This window comes from Meles meles, chromosome 1 (genome assembly GCF_922984935.1).
Source record: "Meles meles chromosome 1, mMelMel3.1 paternal haplotype, whole genome shotgun sequence".
In the NCBI taxonomy this organism is placed as follows: Eukaryota; Metazoa; Chordata; class Mammalia; order Carnivora; family Mustelidae; genus Meles; species Meles meles.
This window is the reverse complement of record NC_060066.1, coordinates 6,929,822-6,948,836: the sequence shown is the minus strand read 5'-3', so window position 1 is coordinate 6,948,836 and position 19,015 is coordinate 6,929,822. Positions and strand designations below refer to the sequence as shown.

At 44.4% G+C, this 19,015-nt stretch overlaps 1 protein-coding gene across 4 annotated transcripts in view; it reads left to right on the top strand.

Moving 5' to 3' along the window:
* KHDRBS3 (KH RNA binding domain containing, signal transduction associated 3) overlaps positions 1 to 19,015 on the top strand; it is a 194,355-nt gene that overhangs the window by 164,633 nt on the left and 10,707 nt on the right. For all 4 annotated transcript variants that reach the window (XR_006820274.1, XM_046018882.1, XM_046018870.1 and 1 more), the window contains one exon: positions 18,503 to 18,561. Coding sequence is in view for 3 of the 4 variants with exons in the window: in XM_046018882.1 (XP_045874838.1) it covers positions 18,503 to 18,561 (59 nt within the window). In the remaining variant the exon portion in view is untranslated. The remainder of the gene's footprint in view (positions 1 to 18,502; positions 18,562 to 19,015) is intronic.

Below are 19,015 nucleotides of genomic sequence, written 5' to 3'. Positions count from 1 at the left end.
CTGCTGAACAATGTTCAGTGAAGATACCTGAATCTCATTAACTTCTACTAAGACCATCTTTCTCAAGAAATAGTGTAACAAGTAAGAGTCTCTTCTTAAAGAGTGGAAAAGTGTTACTATTTTTAATCTAAACTTTTAAAACAGAGATAATACCCAATTGTAAATTTGTTCTAAAGATGAAAGATCCTTTGTGGGGCGTACCTAGCATGATCATGGCTCATAGTAGGCATTTGGTAAGTGTTGTCTGCTCTTACTGCTACGTTGAATCTTCGCAGGTCTGGCCCCCAAAGGTGAGCATCGGCTGCTCCTGGTTGTTGAAGTAGGTCCTCTGTAAATCAGGCTTGCCAGGCACTTGGAGGGCACAGGCTTCTTGGCCGCTTCTTCTGTGCAAATCTGTCTTCCTGAGCCGTCTTACACAGAAGGTGGTACTTTCCACCTCTGTGGAGAACAGAAGGAAAGCAAAAGGATTCTGAGTGTCTCATGAGAGATTAAGGTTAAACATAAAACAAGTACTTTCTGTCAGGGCTTCTCAAGTGTGTTACTGTGGCAGGTTACTCAGGCTTCATTTCTGGAAGTCTTGGAAAGTGGAGAGAGAATTATTTCTCTCAGAGGATTAAGACAATTTAGCCTGAAGGCGGGGGGTGGGCCACGTGGTCTCTCAAGGTCGATTTCTTCCCTTTGATTCAGCAAAGTACCTATAAGTTCCTGCACTTTGTAGTGAGGGCAAATTCTCAAGTATTTCACAGTGGAGAAGTGGAACATCAGCCATAAATGGCGAACTCAGTCTCTGATTCTGTGGCGAACCTGTGTTAACCTTTGAAATCTTTTTATTTGACAAAGCAATTGTTACATCTGAAATGAGGCTTTGCAGATGTAATTACAACAATAGGGTTAAGAATAATAGTCACCGTTTATTTTGTACAACGTGGCAAGCCCGTGACAAGTGTTTTGTGGACATGAGCGCACTTAATTATTACTCATCCGTTACCACCCTCTGCCCAGAGCCCCAGCTGCTCTGTCCCTTCCTGGACAGTGGCTGTGAGCCAGACACTTCCTCATTCCTTCCTGCAGTGTTCTAATGGAGCACCTGTTGTTTTCAGACTCTTCTAGCCCTGAAACTCAAGCTTTCTGCCCAATATGACACTACTTCCGAATGCAAGGACAGGCCTCAAAACCCAGGGAACCTTCTCAATCCCAAATCTGCGCTCCCTGCCTTTGCGTGCGGTCCCCCAGTGCTCTCTTCCTCTCCGGGTTTTAAGGGCCGTTTGCTTGGCGAGGACTCCAGATTTGTGTCTGCGGTGCCTGCATCCCTGTCTCCCGACTGTGGCTTCCCCGTCCCACAAGTCAGAGAGGCCTCTCCAACCTGGCGGGTCCCAGGCCCGCCCCCGGATCACCCCTGGCCCGATCTGGTTAGTGGGAATCTTCCAGTAACTTCCACCTCATCCGAGGTTTGTAGGACTGGGAGCTCTGTCTTCTTCCGACTGTCGGACCCCCTCCCCGCCCCGGCGCTCTGTGCTGGCCGCACTGCCCTTCTGGCCCCGCGTGGACCAAGAACGTGCCCACCCTCTCCACCCGACAGCCCGCTGCTGGGACCCTGCCCCCGCAGGCGCTGGCTGCTCCTCCGTCCTTGCTGCTCGCAGAACACCGTGAAAGCCGGTTCTCGGGGTGGCTGTGAAGGAACAGCTCTCGGCGGGCCGTTCTGCCTGTTCTGATTCTCACAGTGTTAACATACAAACTGCTCTTGTCTGTCCCTCACTTTATAACAGAAGCTTTAACTGAGGCCATGAGTGAACGGATGAATGCAGCCTCAAGCGCTTGGCTCGCAGCATTGGCTTCAGTAAAGGGCGGCACAGCAGCAGGAGGCGGGACCCGAGGGCCGGAAGTCGCTTATAAGAAGTCTAAGTTTCCTTTGACTCTTTTTGCCTATCTGCCCCATAATATCTAGATTTTTAATCCTGGTGTGTGTGAGATCTGGGGTCAGGCAGTTGTGACATTGAGCTCTGTCCACCAGAATAGCTCTGTGAGTGAGCCTTTCCTCCCCATCATTACATGGGCAGTGAGACATTTTTCCAGATAAAAGAATCATTCTTCAGGCAAATATGTAATAGTCACTCTACCTTCCTCACACTTCCTTCCAACAAGCATCCTGTACCTCAAGACTCCGTTCTATGTTATACTCTCAAAAATTAGAGTCACACTGTGTTTTGGCATGTGTGGCTTATATCTGTTAACATCTACCATATTTGAAATTAAAACAGAAACATTTAAAAATAGTTATTAATCATGAAATATATAACAGGAGTCAAGACATTGCATGTTAAAATTAAGTCTATTTTTATGGAAAATCACTATTTTCTAAGACAAAAAAAGATCAGTAAGAATTTTGACGTTGATTTATATTTTGCATGTCTCTTTAATGTCTGGCTTAACAGAAGCTAGCTAGATTCTTGTATCTGCCTCTGCATTCAGTTTGATGTTATATGTTGTTTTGGTTAAAGTAGTTGGGATAACAAATACGTAGCTGGAAAAGAGAAAAGCATTTTGACAGCATTTCGTATAACTGTGGCTAGTCTTTGATAGTCCACCAAAACTTGGCAGGTGCTAGTTTCTTAAAGGTTAGTTTTAATATGGATTCTGAAACCATGTCCATAAACTTTTCATACTCAGTTATGTTAAAATATCTTGGTCCATTTATCCTTGGTGGATTTGGAAACATTTAAAAAGTCCTGGTTCACTGAGTGGTGCATATTTTCACAATGCTGTGACACATTTCCTTGTGCAATATCAAAAAAATTATATTCGTTGTTACCACCACCTGTCTCAATAGAGAAGTCTTTAAGTACTGGCTTGCTCTCAGTTTACAGGGGTAAATAATTTTTCAGATTTGTAGTTCATACCTGCAATCTTGAATTTTATCATTGTTAACAAATACTGTCATTTTTTCTTGAAGCGACAAACTCACTTCATTTTTTTTTCCATTTTATTTTTTCAGCGTAACAGTATTCATTATTTTTGCACAACACCCAGTGCTCCATGCAAAACGTGCCCTCCCCATTACCCACCACCTGTTCGCCCAACCTCCCACCCCTGACCCTTCAAAACCCTCAGGTTGCCCCAACCTCCCACCCCTGACCCTTCAAAACCCTCAGGTTGTTTTTCAGAGTCCATAGTCTCTTATGGTTCGCCTCCCCTCCCCAATGTCCATAGCCCGCTCCCCCTCTCCCAATCCCACCTCCCCCCAGCAACCCCCAGTTTGTTTTGTGAGATTAAGAGTCATTTATGGTTTGTCTCCCTCCCAATCCCATCTTGTTTCATTTATTCTTCTCCTATCCCCCTACCCCCCCATGTCGCTTCTCCATGTCCTCATATCAGGGAGATCATATGATAGTTGTCTTTCTCCGATTGACTTATTTCACTAAGCATGATACGCTCTAGTTCCATCCACGTCGTCGCAAATGGCAAGATTTCATTTCTTTTGATGGCTGCATAGTATTCCATTGTGTATATATACCACCTCTTCTTTATCCATTCATCTGTTGATGGACATCTAGGTTCTTTCCATAGTCTGGCTATTGTAGACATTACTGCTATAAACATTCGGGTGCACGTGTCCCTTCGGATCACTATGTTTGTATCTTTAGGGTAAATACCCAGTAGTGCAATTGCTGGGTCATAGGGTAGTTCTATTTTCAACCTTTTGAGGAACCTCCATGCTGTTTTCCAGAGTGGTTGCACCAGCTTGCATTCCCACCAACAGTGGAGGAGGGTTCCCCTTTCTCCACATCCTCTCCAGCATCTGTCATTTCCTGACTTGTTCATTTTAGCCATTCTGACTGGTGTGAGGTGATATCTCATTGTGGTTTTGATTTGTATTTCCCTGATGCCGAGTGACGTGGAGCACTTTTTCATGTGTCTGTTGGCCATCCGGATGTCTTATTTGCAGAAATGTCTGTTCATGTGTGTCTGCCCATTTCTTGACTGGATTGTTTGTTCTTTGGGTGTTGAGTTTGCTAAGTTCCTTATAGATTTTGGATACTAGCCCTTTATCTGATATGTCGTTTGCAAATATCTTCTCCCATTCTGTCAGTTGTCTTTTGGTTTTGTGAACTGTTTCCTTTGCTGTGTTTGATCTTGATGAAATCCCAATAGTTCATTTTTGCCCTTGCTTCCCTTGCCTTTGCCGTTGTTCCTAGGAAGATGTTGCTACGGCTGAGGTCGAAGAGGTTGCTGCCTGCATTCTCCTCAAGGATTTGGATGGATTCCTTTCTCACATTGAGGTCCTTCATCCATTTGGAGTCTATTTTCGTGTGTGGTGTAAGGAAGTGGTCCAATTTCATTTTTCTGCATGTGGCTGTCCAATTTTCCCAGCACCATTTATTGAAGAGGCTGTCTTTTTTCCATTGGACATTCTTTCCTGCTTTGTCGAAGATTAGTTGACCATAGAGTTGAGGGTCGATTTCGGGGCTCTCTATTCTGTTCCACTGATCTATGTGTCTGTTTTTGTGCCAGTACCATGCTGTCTTGATGATGACAGCTTTGTAATAGAGCTTGAAGTCCGGAATTGTGATGCCACCAACTTTGGCTTTGTTCTTCAATATTCCTTTGGCTATTCGAGGTCTTTTCTGGTTCCATATAAATTTTAGGATTATTTGTTCCATTTCTTTGGAAAAAATGGATGGTATTTTGATAGGGATTGCATTAAATGTGTAGATTGCTTTAGGTAGCATAGACATTTTCACAATATTTATTCTTCCAATCCAGGAGCATGGAACATTTTTCCATTTTTTTGTGTCTTCCTCAATTTCTTTCATGAGTACTTTATAATTTTCTGTGTATAGATTCTTAGTCTCTTTGGTTAGGTTTATTCCTAGGTATCTTATAGTTTTGGGTACAATTGTAAATGGGATTGACTCCTTAATTTCTCTTTCTTCAGTCTTGTTGTTGGTGTACAGAAATGCAACTGATTTCTGTGCATTGATTTTATATCCTGACACTTTACTGAATTCCTGTACAAGTTCTAGCAGTTTTGGAGTGGAGTCTTTTGGGTTTTCCACATATAGTATCATATCATCTGTGAAGAGTGATAGTTTGACTTCTTCTTTGCCAATTTGGATGCCTTTAATTTCCTTTTGTTGTCTGATTGCTGAGGCTAGGACTTCTAATACTATGTTGAATAGCAGTGGTGATAATGGACATCCCTGCCGTGTTCCTGACCTTAACGGAAAAGCTTTCAGTTTTTCTCCATTGAGAATGATATTTGCGGTGGGTTTTTCATAGATGGCTTTGATAATATTGAGGTATGTGCCCTCTATCCCCACACTTTGAAGAGTTTTGATCAGGAAGGGATGCTGTACTTTGTCAAATGCTTTTTCAGCATCTATTGAGAGTATCATATGGTTCTTGTTCTTTCTTTTATTAATGTGTTCTATCACATTGATTGATTTGCGGATGCTGAACCAACCCTGCAGCCCTGGAATAAATCCCACTTGATCGTGGTGAATAATCCTTTTAATGTACTGTTGAATCCTATTGGCTAGTATTTTGGCGAGAATTTTTGCGTCTGTGTTCATCAAGGATATTGGTCTGTAGTTCTCTTTTTTGGTGGGATCCTTGTCTGGTTTTGGGATCAAGGTGATGCTGGCCTCATAAAATGAGTTTGGAAGTTTTCCTTCCATTTCTATTTTTTGGAACAGTTTCAGGAGACTAGGAATGAGTTCTTCTTTAAATGTTTGGTAGAATTCCCCTGGGAAGCCGTCTGGCCCTGGGCTTTTGTTTGTTTGGAGATTTTTGATGACTGTTTCAATCTCCTTACTGGTTATGGGCCTGTTCAGGTTTTCTATTTCTTCCTGGTTCAGTTGTGGTAGTTTATATGTCTCTAGGAATGCATCCATTTCTTCCAGATTGTCCAATTTGTTGGCGTAGAGTTGCTCATAGTATGTTCTTATAATTGTCTGTATTTCTTTGGTGTTAGTTGTGATCTCTCCTCTTTCATTCATGATTTTATTGATTTGGGTCCTTTCTCTTTTCTTTTTGATGAGTCTGGCCAGGGGTTTATCAATCCTATTGATTCTTTCAAAGAACCAGCTCCTAGTTTCATTGATTTTTTCTATTGTTTTTTTGGTTTCTATTTCATTGATTTCTGCTCTGATCTTTATGATTTCTCTTCTCCTGCTGGGTTTAGGGTTTCTTTCTTGTTCTTTCTCCAGCTCCTTTACGCGTAGGGTTAGGTTGTGTACTTGAGACCTTTCTTGTTTCTTGAGAAAGGCTTGTACCGCTATATATTTTCCTCTCAGGACTGCCTTTGCTGTGTCCCACAGATTTTGAACTGTTGTGTTTTCATTATCATTTGTTTCCATGAATTTTTTCAATTCTTCTTTAATTTCCTGGTTAACCCATTCATTCTTTAGAAGGATGCTGTTTAGTCTCCATGTATTTGGGTTCTTTCCAGCTTTCCTCTTGTGATTGAGTTCTAGCTTCAGAGCATTGTGGTCTGAAAATATGCAGGGAATGATCCTAATCTTTTGATACCCGTTGAGACCTGATTTGTGACCCAGGATGTGATCTATTCTGCAGAAGGTTCCATGTGCACTAGAGAAGAATGTGTATTCTGTTGCTTTGGGATGAAATGTTCTGAATATATCTGTGATGTCCATCTGGTCCAGTGTGTCATTTAAGGCCTTTATTTCCTTGTTGATCTTTTGCTTGGATGATCTGTCCATTTCAGTGAGGGGAGTGTTAAAGTCCCCTACTATTATTGTATTATTATTGATGTGTTTCTTTGATTTTGTTATTAATTGGTTGATATAGTTGGCTGCTCCCACGTTAGGGGCATAGATATTTAAAATGGTTAGATCTTCTTGTTGGACAGACCCTTTGAGTAGGATATAGTGTCCTTCCTCATCTCTTATTATAGTCTTTGGCTTAAAATCTAATTGATCTGATATAAGGATTGCCACCCCAGCTTTCTTCTCATGCCCATTAGCATGGTAAATTGTTTTCCACCCCCTCACTTTAAATCTGGAGGTGTCTTCGCGTCTAAAATGAGTTTCTTGTAGGCAACATACTGATGGGTTTTGTTTTTTTATCCATTCTGATACCCTGTGTCTTTTGATTGGGGCATTTAGCCCATTAACATTCAGGGTAACTATTGAGAGATATGAATTTAGTGCGATTATTAGCCTGTAAGGTGACTGTTACTGTATATTGTCTCTGTACCTTTCTGATCTACTACTTTTAGGCTCTCTCTTGGCTTAGAGGACCCCTTTCAATATTTCCTGTAGAGCTGGTTTGGTGTTTGCAAATTCTTTCAGTTTTTGTTTGTCCTGGAAGCTTTTGATCTCTCCTTCTATTTTCAATGATAGCCTAGCTGGATAGAGTATTCTTGGCTGCATGTTTTTCTCGTTGAGTGCTCTGAATATATCATGCCAGCTCTTTCTGGCCTGCCAGGTCTCTGTGGATAAGTCTGCCGCCAATCTAATATTTTTACCATTGTATGTTACAGACTTCTTTTCTCGGGCTGCTTTCAGGATTTTCTCTTTGTCACTAAGACTTGTAAATTTTACTATTAGGTGACGGGGTGTGGACCTATTCTTGTTGACTTTGAGGGGGGTTCTCTGCATCTCCTGGATTTTGATGCTTGTTCCCTTTGCCATATTAGGGAAATTCTCTCCAATGATTCTCTCCAATAGACCTTCTGCTCCCCTCTCTGTTTCTTCTTCTTCTGGAATCCCAATTATTCTAATGTTGTTTCGTCTTATGGTGTCACTTATCTCTCGAATTCTCCCCTCATGGTCCAGTAGCTGTTTGTCCCTCTTTTGCTCGGCTTCCTTATTCTCTGTCATTTGGTCTTCTATATCACTAATTCTTTCTTCTGCCTCATTTATCCTAGCAGTGAGAGCCTCCATTTTTGATTGCACCTCATTAATAGCTTTTTTGATTTCAACTTGGTTAGATTTTAGTTCTTTAATTTCTCCAGAAAGGGCTTTAATATCTCCAGAGAGGGTTTCTCTAATATCTTCCATGCCTTTTTCGAGCCCGGCTAGAACGTTCAGAATCGTCATTCTGAACTCTTGATCTGACATATTACCCATGTCTGTGTTGATTAGGTCCCTAGCCTTCGGTACTGTCTCTTGTTCTTTTGTTTGTGGTGATTTTTTCCGCCTTGTCATTTTGTCCAGATAAGAGGATATGAAGGAGCAAATAAACTACTAAAAGGGTGGCAAAGACCCCGGAAAAATGCGCTGTAACCAAATCAGAAGAGACCCCAAATTGTGGGGGGGAGAAAGGGGATAAAAACAGGTTCTGAAAAAAAAAGAAAAAAAAAAAAGAAAAAAATTTAAAAAATAAAACAAAAAAATATAAAAAAGAAAGAAAAAATATATATATTTAGATGAACTAGTCAAAAAACGTTAAAAAAGAAAAGGGTAAAAGTTTTAAAAAATTTAGCAGAAGAAGAAAAAAGAAAAAAGAAAAAAAAATTGAAAAAAGAAAAAAAAATTGAAAAAAGAAAAAAAAAATTTTGAAGTAGCCGCATGACTAAAGAATCATGGGGAGAAAGCCATGAGTTCCGTGCTTTGCTTTCTCCTCCTCTGGAATTGCTCTGTTGTCTTAGGAATTGAATCTGCTTTCTCCTTGATAGATGAACTTCGTCCTGGCTGGATATTTTGCTGATCTTCTGGGGGAGGGGCCTGTTGTAGTGACTCTCAAGTGTCTTTGCCCCAGGCGGGATTGCACCGCCCTTACCAGCGGCCGGACTAAGTAATTGGCTCGGGTTCGCTTTTGGGAGCTTCTGTTCCCTGAACGCTTTCCGTAGAGTTCCGGAGGACGGGAATGAAAATGGCGGCCTCCCAGTCTCCGGCCCGGAGGAGCCGAGAGCCTGGGGCCCCACTCCTCAGTGCGCCCCCAGAGGACAGCACCCAATCACTCCCGTATCCCCAGCCTCTAGCCACGCTCCGAGCTCACCCAGCCCGCGACCAGTTCAAGGTAACCCCGAGCTGAGAGTTCAGTCTTCGGCTCTGTCTCTGCAGCCGGCTTCTCCGTTCTAATACCTGCGAGCTCTCCGACACTCCGACACCCCCGATCCTTCTGTGACCCTGCGGGGCCTGGGGCCACGCTGGCCCCGCGTGGGCTTCACCCCGGTTTAGCCTCTGGAGCAATGTCCCTCAGTGGAACAGACTTTTAAAAGTCCTGATTTTGTGCTCCGTTCCTCCGCCGCTTGCCGGGAGCCGGCCCCTCCCCCCGCGGTCTATCTTCCCGTCGTTTTAGATTCACTTCTCCGCCAGTCCTACCTTTCAGAAAGTGGTTGATTTTCTGTTTCTAGAGTTGCTGTTCTTCTTCTCTTCGCTCTACCGTTGGATTTGTAGGTGTTTGCAATGTTTAGATAAGCTATCGAGCTGATCTCCTGCTACCTGATGTAGTCTCAGGCTGCTACTTCTCCGCCATCTTGACTCCTCCCCCACTTCATTCATTTTTGAGAACACACCAGCCACATATGTAAGTCTGCATAGCCATGGTCTGGTGTGCTTCATTCCTGCGAGTAGAAAGGGGTGCTGTGAGCAGAGCCTGAACTCAGCCTATCCTGCACTCAGCAGCAGAGCTCCCGTAAGCACACTTCACATCCTCACGCAGAATCATGAAAAGGCTTGGACTTAACAATTGAGATTTATTAAGATTAGCAGTTCTTACTGCTTTACAAGATATTTTTAAATGATAGTACTTTTCTTAATTTAACTGTTAGCATAGTTTGATGCCACTGCCTTGGTTCTTCCCAAAACACTGAAAATTTTACCCACCACATTGCTTGAAATGTGAGCACAGTGAAAAAGATGAACAGCATTAGCTTGTTTTCACAAGAATAGTTTGACTTGGTGGGCCCCCTATAGAATGGCAGGGGCTCCTAGGAGTCCACAGCCCATACTTTATTTGTTTTATTTTTTCAGTGTTCTAAGATTCATTGTTTATGCACCACACCCAGTGCTCCATGCGGTACGTGCCCTCCCTAATACCAACCACCAGGCTCACCCATCCCCCGACTCCCCGCCCCTCCAAAACCCTCAGTTTTGTTTCTCAGAGTCCACAGTCTCTCCTGGTTCATCTCCCCCTCCAATTTTGGAGATGCAGACTATTAATGCTCTAGGAGAGCTCTCAGAGATGGATCCACCACCAAGAGAGGGATGAAGCAAGTTCTCTAAATCAGGGTAAGCCTTGTGCAGCCTTCCCATTCAGTGCATTGTCCTCACACCATAAGCTCCCTGAGGGCAGACATATTTCTATTGGGTGCCTGTCCCACAGTGGGATGCTGTGAACCCCAAGTATGTCTAGGAAGAGCAGCTGGCCCTTGCCTCCCTCCCACATCAAAGCTACATTGTCCAAATTTGCAGTCCTCAGGGGAAGAGGGGCAGAAGATGAACAGCCTTGCATTTAGATCTGCAGCACATTTAGCAGAACACAGAAGATAGGAATAAGTCATGCTTTGCCCTCTCCCATCTCATAGGGCAGTGGTTCAGTTCAGAGAGCAGCCCCAGTAGGAGCTGGAGTGACCAAGCAGATTTGGAAGGTCCAAAGGTAGCAGAGCAGTGAGCAAATGACTAGACTTCTCCCATCTGACCTGTGCAACCCAGTTTGAAGCGTATTTATTCAGCATCTTTCCTGGAAAATATTATTAAATATTATGAAAGAACTATTCGAGAAGTAGGGCTCTTACTGAGAGCATATTGGACTTTTTTTAGTCACTTACCCTAAAGAAATTCCAGATCTTTCAGTTATCTGCCATAATGGAAAAATGAGAGTAGTCCCAGAATTTCATTTTAAATATGACTTTTAATCTGTTCTGCTGTATCTATAAAAATTCTTAATGGTTGCGTGAGGATCCCAGGCTCCGAGCAGAATGGAAGCACTGGCCTGGGGGCCGCCAGACTAGAGCTGTTGCCTGGGCCACATGTGCCCCATCCTGTAGTTTTTCCCGTCAGATAATGAATTTTCACTAAATGCCTGCTCAAATATTAATTTTTATCAAAGGATTATAGTTAAATTTTTTTCTCAAAGGAATGAGCCAAGACAATCCAGAAAAACACCAACTCTTTTATGTTAAATTTCAACAGCGCAGAATTTACTAATTTAACTTTGGAAGAGATCTACTAAAGATCAATTCTGGGATGAATTCCAGATTCACCTCCCCACCCCCCAAAATTTCCAAAACCATCACAACAAGATATCCTTATCTTAGACTCTTGATTGAGACATGGACAGGGTTCAGTCCTAGTGTTGATATCAGTCTTCCTCTGATCTCTACGGAAGACAGTTACGAATTAGACAGGTTCCCATCTTCTGACCTCATATTTTTCACCTGTAAAATTAAAAATGTCTGCTTCAGACAGGGGCTTTGAGGATTAAGGGATAATCTGTAATGCATTATAAAGCTAAAAAAGGATTTAAAAAGAGACAGGAAGATTGAGTCAGGAGGATGGGCTGAGAACACATACCTGATCCACCCATCCTCCCCTTTCAGAATCCAGAAAGTGACAGAATCAAGTTTTGAAAGATTCCTGAGGGAGGGAAAGCAAATGGAAGGCAATCTGTGAGAAAGCAAAATGAAACAAAGCCCAGCCCTGGCAGAGAAGTGTGCTGCTGTGGTGGGGGGTTTAGGGCAGACGCAACCCCACACCAGTGGCTGTCAACACGGGGCACCAAGAGAATTGACTGGAGAGCTGCATTTGGAGTAGCCAGGCTAGTCTGGCCACTGGGAGGCGCTCAGCAGTGCTGAGTGGTAGTGTTTCTTCCCAGATGACTGTTGTGGCCATGCAAAGCGAAAGTTGACTGTGCCACCCGGTAGGGCAACCCAGAGCCCCAGGCACAGGAGACAAATTACTTATGTATCCCACCCGATAGTATACTTTCCCCTTTCCACAACCGCCAGAAGAAAGCTATTTTAAATAAGAGGTAACATATGCAGCCATCAAAAGAAATGAAATCTTGCCATTTGTGACGACATGGATGGAACTAGAGGGTATTATGCTCAGCGAAATAAGTCAATCGGAGAAAGACAACTATCACATGATCTCCCTGATATGAGGAAGTGGAGATGCAATGTGGGGGGTTTGGAGATAGGAAAAGAATAAATGAAACAAAATGGGATTGGGAAGGAGACAAACCATAAGAGACTCTTAATCTCACAAAACAAACTGAGGGTTAGTGGGGGGAGGGGGGCAGAGAGAGGGGGGTGGGGTTATGGACATTGGGGACGGTGTGTGCTATGGTGAGTGCTGTGAAGTGTGTAAACCTGGCGATTCACAGACCTCTACCCCTGGGGCTAAAAATACATTATATGTTAATAAAAAAAGCCCTGTTCAGTATTTAAAAAAAATAATAATAAGTAAATAAGAGGTAACATCCCTAGACAAACAAACTGAAAATCTCAAATCAAAAACATCCAGCGTTAAACACACACACACACACACACACACACACACACACACACACTCAGCAAACTGAAAAACTAACACTGGGACAGAATAGAGTTCAAAGAGTAGAAGGAATTCTGAAGTAAGTAGTTAAATCTTCATATGGGTCAGAGGACACGGAAGCCACAAAGGCCAAACCAGTTAGGGGGCCTGGGATTTAAAGTCAACAGAAAGGCCTTTGAGTATCACCAAAGGATAAAGAGTCACCAAGTAGGATAGAAAAGCTGGATGGAAGATAGAACCCAAAACTTCAAAAGGAACCTCACTGGCATTACCAGGACGGAAAAAAATAAGATTAAGGGAAAGAGAGAATTTCAAAAAATTGAGAAGTTGAAGACGCAAGTTATTACATACATCGAAGGGCGTACCAAGTGTGCAGAGAGCTGTGACTCTCACGTGAGATGAGGAAAGAATTAATGCCAGGGATGAACAGACTGCCCTAACTTTCCTGTTGAAAGGATTAACTTCAGACTTTCTAGCATTACAGAAGAGGAGAGGGCAGCTCCTCACGGATAAACATCAGCTGTGGTGCAAGACAGACCTGACTTAACAGCTTTGGGCCTTACGCGTTCATGATCGTCCTTGGATAGTTTAGGTAACTTTCAGAGCTTCAAATTTTATTAAAGTGATAGAATAATATCTACTTCCATCAATTTGTCATGAAGTTAAATGAGAAAAAATACACATGGGTGCACACTTTCTGTGCCCCTGTGTATACCAGCTGACCTAGTGGAGTGATTCCCCTTTTTTTGAGAGTTCGTGAATTTCTTTGTAGCCTGACCCTGACTCACCTGTTGCCTCTTCCCTCCTCATTCAGTCCCTCAGCCAGTCCATGTCACCTTCCTACCTTCCTCTCACCTCCCACTGTAATGAGACTCTGATCCCAGGGTGTTTTGGCCACCCTTCTGTGCTCAGACACTCCTGTACCCTCTTCTGTGGAAATGTACTTGTTCATCTTCGTTAGCTTCTGGAGAGTAATGATCGCACCGTATTTTCCAAGTTTATTCCACATCCAAAAATATTAAATCCTTTAAGTCCTTTTATTTTGTACCTTTAGAAGTGAGGCGAGAGGAGTAGTGTCTTATTCACCTTTGTTCACTGATAACGCTTTGTCTTTCTTGCACTGCCTTGGTGATGTTAATAAATTTTACAGCGTATCTGCCTTGTACTAGGTATTATTCTGAAGGAGCTTGAGGTATGTCATCGAATAAAACAGCCCAAGTCCCTCCCTGAAGAGCATATATTCTCATTCTGCTGAGAGGAAACAGTACGTATAATAAATGAGTACCAAGCACGAGAGAAAGCGACACATGCTGTAGGAGAAAATAGAGCAGAGTCCTGGGGGTGAGGGTTGCCGGAGCAGGGGGGTTGCAGTCGTAATGAGTGGACCTTGTTGAGACAGCCTCATTTGAGCAAAGTCTTGAGAAAGATGAAGTTAACCACACAGATACCTAGAGGTCAGAGCATTCCAGGCAAAGGGAATGGCTGGTGAAAAGAATGACTACACAACTTTTTTTTTTGCCCTGAGGACACTGGAAACTGACTATATAGGGAGTTTTGCCAGCAGTGGGCCATGAATTCCAGGGGGCACAGAGAAAGGATTGCAGAGCTGGGTAGGAGCTGAGGACAGACAGCAACAGGTGGGCAGGACTTTGAGGCCTATGGGTAAGAGCATCTCGTGGTCTAGGACTTGCTGAGCTGACGTAAATACAAGGAAGGGGCTTCGTGAGATTGGTTTCAGTGACTTTAAAGTAGAAATTGGTGGAGAGTCTTGAAGAGGTTGAAAGGGCAGGAGACATAAATATAAATGTCGGGATTGTCTTCTTGATCCCACAGGGCCAAGGTGATATGGGGTCTCAGTTTCTGTCGTCCTCTTGTCCCCTGTCAATGGAGAATAGAAGGTCTAGAGAGTGGTGGGCTTGGTCCCAGGGCTGCAGTTTGCTCCCTGACCCCTCTGTTGTCTGTTTCTTGACTCTGGTTGATGGAACCAAGAACCTCCAGGAAAGCCAGGAGTTAGGCCGCATCCTCATACTTCCTTCGGCCACGGGGATGGAGTAGAATGTGGGGGGAATAAAAGGCCCTGGGCAGACATGGCCTTAGTACCAGCAGGAACAGCTCTTGATCCGTTCAAGGACCAGCTCCATGGATCCCTTGTGATGGAGTTGAGGCTTACGTGGCCTAATGTGTTTTCTAATCTATTATTAATGTTATGTTATAATGTCGTGTGCATAAGTGAAGAGATTCTTCGTGTCTTTTTCCTTTTGTCATATGTTGGGTGTTGAGTTTATCCTTGGGAAATAGGACACATCTTTGGTCAGTAGACATTTGAGGGGCACGTGCCGAAGGACTGGCAAAGCAATTCAGTGGAACTGACAGGTCTGAGAATGGGGCTCAGCTGCTCTCAGCTTCCTGGCTCAGTGACAGTTTTGCAATAAATAATCAGAAAGTGGGTGGAATGATAGCAAATGTCAGTTTAAAGTTTTCACTTGTCAAAACCGCGATGGTCTTATCACCAAACCATTGCGGAGCAGCAAATTGTGCTCCCTCTCATCCTACTGTTCATTGGAAACGTTCTTCGCCCCAGACTTTTCTATGCTGAACAATTTTAGGGCACGTCACAGACTGATGTCCAGTCTAAACTGATGTGCATTACTGTTCAGTCCGTTTAATCAAGACTTGGTTGGGTCAAAAAGCAACTGCTCGACCTCTCTGTTGGTGAGCTTCAGTGCCTGCTATTTATAACTTCGAGGTGCGCTGAGGGGACCTCTGTAAAGCATATTCTCTTAGGCCTGTGAAGACGTAACTCACTTTGTGCAACAGATAGAATTCTCAAGAACATCAGGGTTTTATTTGTCTAAGGAGCCATTATGGTGTAACTTCTGACCTTTGGAAAGAGGATTGAAGTTCATTTAATTTAGTGCTGAGTTTCTATGAAACATTAGCCAATTTATTTGCAACAAAACGAGAAGTTATTTTGACTGCTTTGTGGCCAAATGCTGTGCGTGAGCCATCGAGAATGTCAGAGCAGCCCGGGGTCTGCGTAGCTTCTAGAACAGGCCCATGGTTTGACGGATGGAGCACAAAGGCAGCGAGTAGGACAGATCTCCCAGGGAGCACGGCAGGTGGGGGCCCCAGTTCAGACTCCAGTGTCCAGGGGTTAGTTTCTGAATTTCTGAACTCAAGATGGAAAAAAAAAGAAAATACTCTAAAGGCAATTCTCATATTTAAAACTATAAAACCTTAAGAGGTAGGAAAACAATATTACTTCTTATATTGCTTGTTGTTGCTGAATTTTTGTTTTTTAATATAAATGTTTGCTAGTTCCTCCCGTTTGCTTCTCACCATAGATAAATTTGTTGCCTCGAGAGGAAGTGAGGGCTACTGAAAGGGAGAGAGGGAATTTGAGACCAGACAGAGAAGGCAGTGATAATTCACCACGATCCTACGGCAATGAGTTCTGTGTTATTCCTTCTATTTCCGAGCATGAGGAGGGATCCTGGATGCCCCAGAGGGGGCAAGTCAGACACCCTGGAAGAGTGACAGAGCAGGTCAGAGTGGACAGGGAACTCCCCACCCCCCACTAGTGTAAGGTGGCCCCACGGCGAGCACAGTCCGCAACTGGTGTGGGTCTTCAGCACGTGATGTGGGCGCTGTCCCTTCTGAGCTGTGTGACTCTGGGCAGGTGGCCCAGCCTCCCTGAGCCTCGGCCGCTCTGTCTTCAAGGACAGTGATTTTAGGGAGATTAAGTGCAATTATGCACATGGAGACGTGGTCAGTGAAGGGGTCTCACTAAGCAGCGCGCCCGTCCTCCCTCACCCTGCCATTCTCCCACGTCCTCTAGGAGTTTCGGCTCTCAGCCTGAAGACCTTTTTATAAAACTCTGTCACCATGTGCCCTTCCTCAGAAAAGCTGCACGTTGCCACGTGGTGTAATAGGTCAGTTGTAGGAGCGACTGTTCTCTTCCTGGGCAACATTTAAAAAGCCGTGGAGCTTCTTAACACGGCACATTGCAGAGCGCTTATGTCCTGTTCCGGAGAGCTCCCATCATAACCAGTATGTTACACTGTGTGTAATTAACTAGAGGATGTGATTAAACCAGGATATCAAGATCTGACCTATATTTTGCACGTGGAGGAAGCATTTTATACTGAGGAATAGTCTAGCCCCGGCGTTTTATCAGTGCTTATTAGCTCTGTGTGATGGAGGTACTTGTAGACACTCGGATTATTCAGGCTTTTTCGTGCATCTGTGCCTTACGTGTGCAGCTGGCGCTGCCTGGAAGGCCCCTGCCGCCGTCCCCCTGTCGGTGCCTTCTCTGCATCCCTTCCTCAGCCGGGAGAGTGGCTCAGAACTGCTCTAGCATTACGTTCTCTGGGAAGCCCTGTGATGCAGCCGCTGGTGAGGCGCCGCCTCAGTCCATCTAGAGGGAGGTCCTGGGGCTGGGGTGGGGGGGGGGGGGGCGGGCAGGCGGGACAAGGAAAGTGTGCCGTCTCGGGGAGCCAGCCCCTGGGAAACTGGGAAGGTTTTCCAAGGAGGTAGCATTTGGGCTACAGACTGAGCAGCAGGTAGATTAGGAGAGCAGAGAAGAACGTTTCTGGCAGAGGAGCAGAGGTGAAGAGCCATCCGCACATGCTTGAGGCTTGTTTCCCTTGCTCACCGCTTCATCCTAGGATCGCCCTGCTGTGCCGCAGCCATCAGAGTGGCTGAGTCTCTGGAGCCGCTCACCTGACAGGATGCGTGGAAAGAGCGCCAGGTGTGGGTTTGATCACTTGTCTGTTCTCTGAGATTCTGGCTGGCATCCTGGCTTTCCGATCTGCAGCAGCATCCTTCCTTATCTCTAAAATGGGTATGACAGCCCCACGCACCTCCGGGGCTGCTGTGGGGACTCCGTGGGACCTCGGCAGCTGGCACTCAGCAACACTCACTCCACAGATTTTTTTATTCATCTTGCAACTTCCTAAGGTGTTAAGCAGCTGAGCTGGATCATTTTCTATTTTGATTAGAACTTCTTACTTGATTGCATGAGGTTGGAATAATGAGAGTGTTTATTTCCATGACAGTCCAGGATAACAAATTCAGGACGATTGTTTCCCTACAAAATTAAGTAGAGTGGGAAAGCACAAGGCCTGAGAGGGTGAGTGGAAGCTCCTCCCTGGATCCTCAGAATAGCATCATAAACTACTTATATCTGCCATGGCTTAGTAATCTAGGTTTTCCATAGGTTTGTTCCTATAAAAAATTATGCCTGGTTCAAATACATTGTGTATCTGTAGCCCGTTTCGCATTATCTGCACAATGGCCCTGATAACAGGCTCCCTCCGCCCCTCCCCCAGTATCTCAAGGATGCCCTACGTTAGAACATAGATGTGCCGGTGCTGTGCAAAGATGCTCCGCCTCCATCCTCACGGACATTGCAAGGGGACCATGACCAGAGGGCGTGGAGTCACCCTGCTGTCCTTCAAAACACAGTCGTCACACCGACTTCCTGACAGTGATGCCACAGTGCGGGTGAAACAGAACATTGGACCTCAGGCCCGGTTATAAAGTGCTGTGAAGCCCACAGATCGCGCAGCGTCGGGTTTTCTGGTAGGCAGGAGTTAGAGAGGAGGGAACATCCTTGCCTTCCTTCTGTTGGACCTGTGGTTCTCCGTCCTCTCCAGGGCAATGGGGCCCGGCCAGGAGTAGTGCTCTGTCCGCGGCACACCCGTCCTGTGTGTGGACCCTGCCCTTCCAGGACACACAGGCTGTGTATCCGTCGTGCACGGAGACTCTCACATGGTGCTCATTGGCCGATGTCTGTGGCTAAAGTTCCAGGCACCTTTATCAGGTATTACAGCTGGAAATCTTTGATCTTGAGGTCTAAAGTTTCCCTGCTGGATCTCTGCCATCTCAGTGGGAATTCTTTTTTTCAGTGTGTAGCCCTGCCCTCGATTGCTTATCTTTAAGTTTTAGAATACTTCACTAAATATGATTTAAGCTCGGTCAAGTTATTTTATCCTGTTTTCACCTTTTTTTTTTTTTTTGGCGTCTTTCGTTCAATACAGTGGTGCTGATTACTATGATTATGGACATGGACTCAGTGAAGAGACCTATGATTCCTACGGTGAGTAACTGGCTGACACGAACCAGAAATAGAGCGGGTAGAGTGGTCCCAGAAACACCTTCCAGACCGGAACTGAGGAGAAATCCGTAAGGACATTTTCACTGAAACAGCAGCTTCCCTTTCAGTTCATCTGTGCATATCTAGCTATTTTCAGCTCCTTTAAGATTTAAATTTAATATTTAAAGAGGACTAAAAACTCAAAGAAAATTGCCTACATTCACATTCTCAACTTAGATTTTCTGTTTGGGTTGATTGCCATGTGCTGATTTTCTCATTTATAGAGTCGTTTGCCAGACTGCAGACACTTGATAGCTCGGGACTTTTTGAAGTATCTTTGCTTCTTGACAGTGAAGGAAAACGAAGCCCTGGAGACTGTAGCTCCCAAAGGATTGTCCCACCCCCATCCTCGTATTCTAATGCATCTCTGATCCCAAACCCTCGAAAAACATTACAG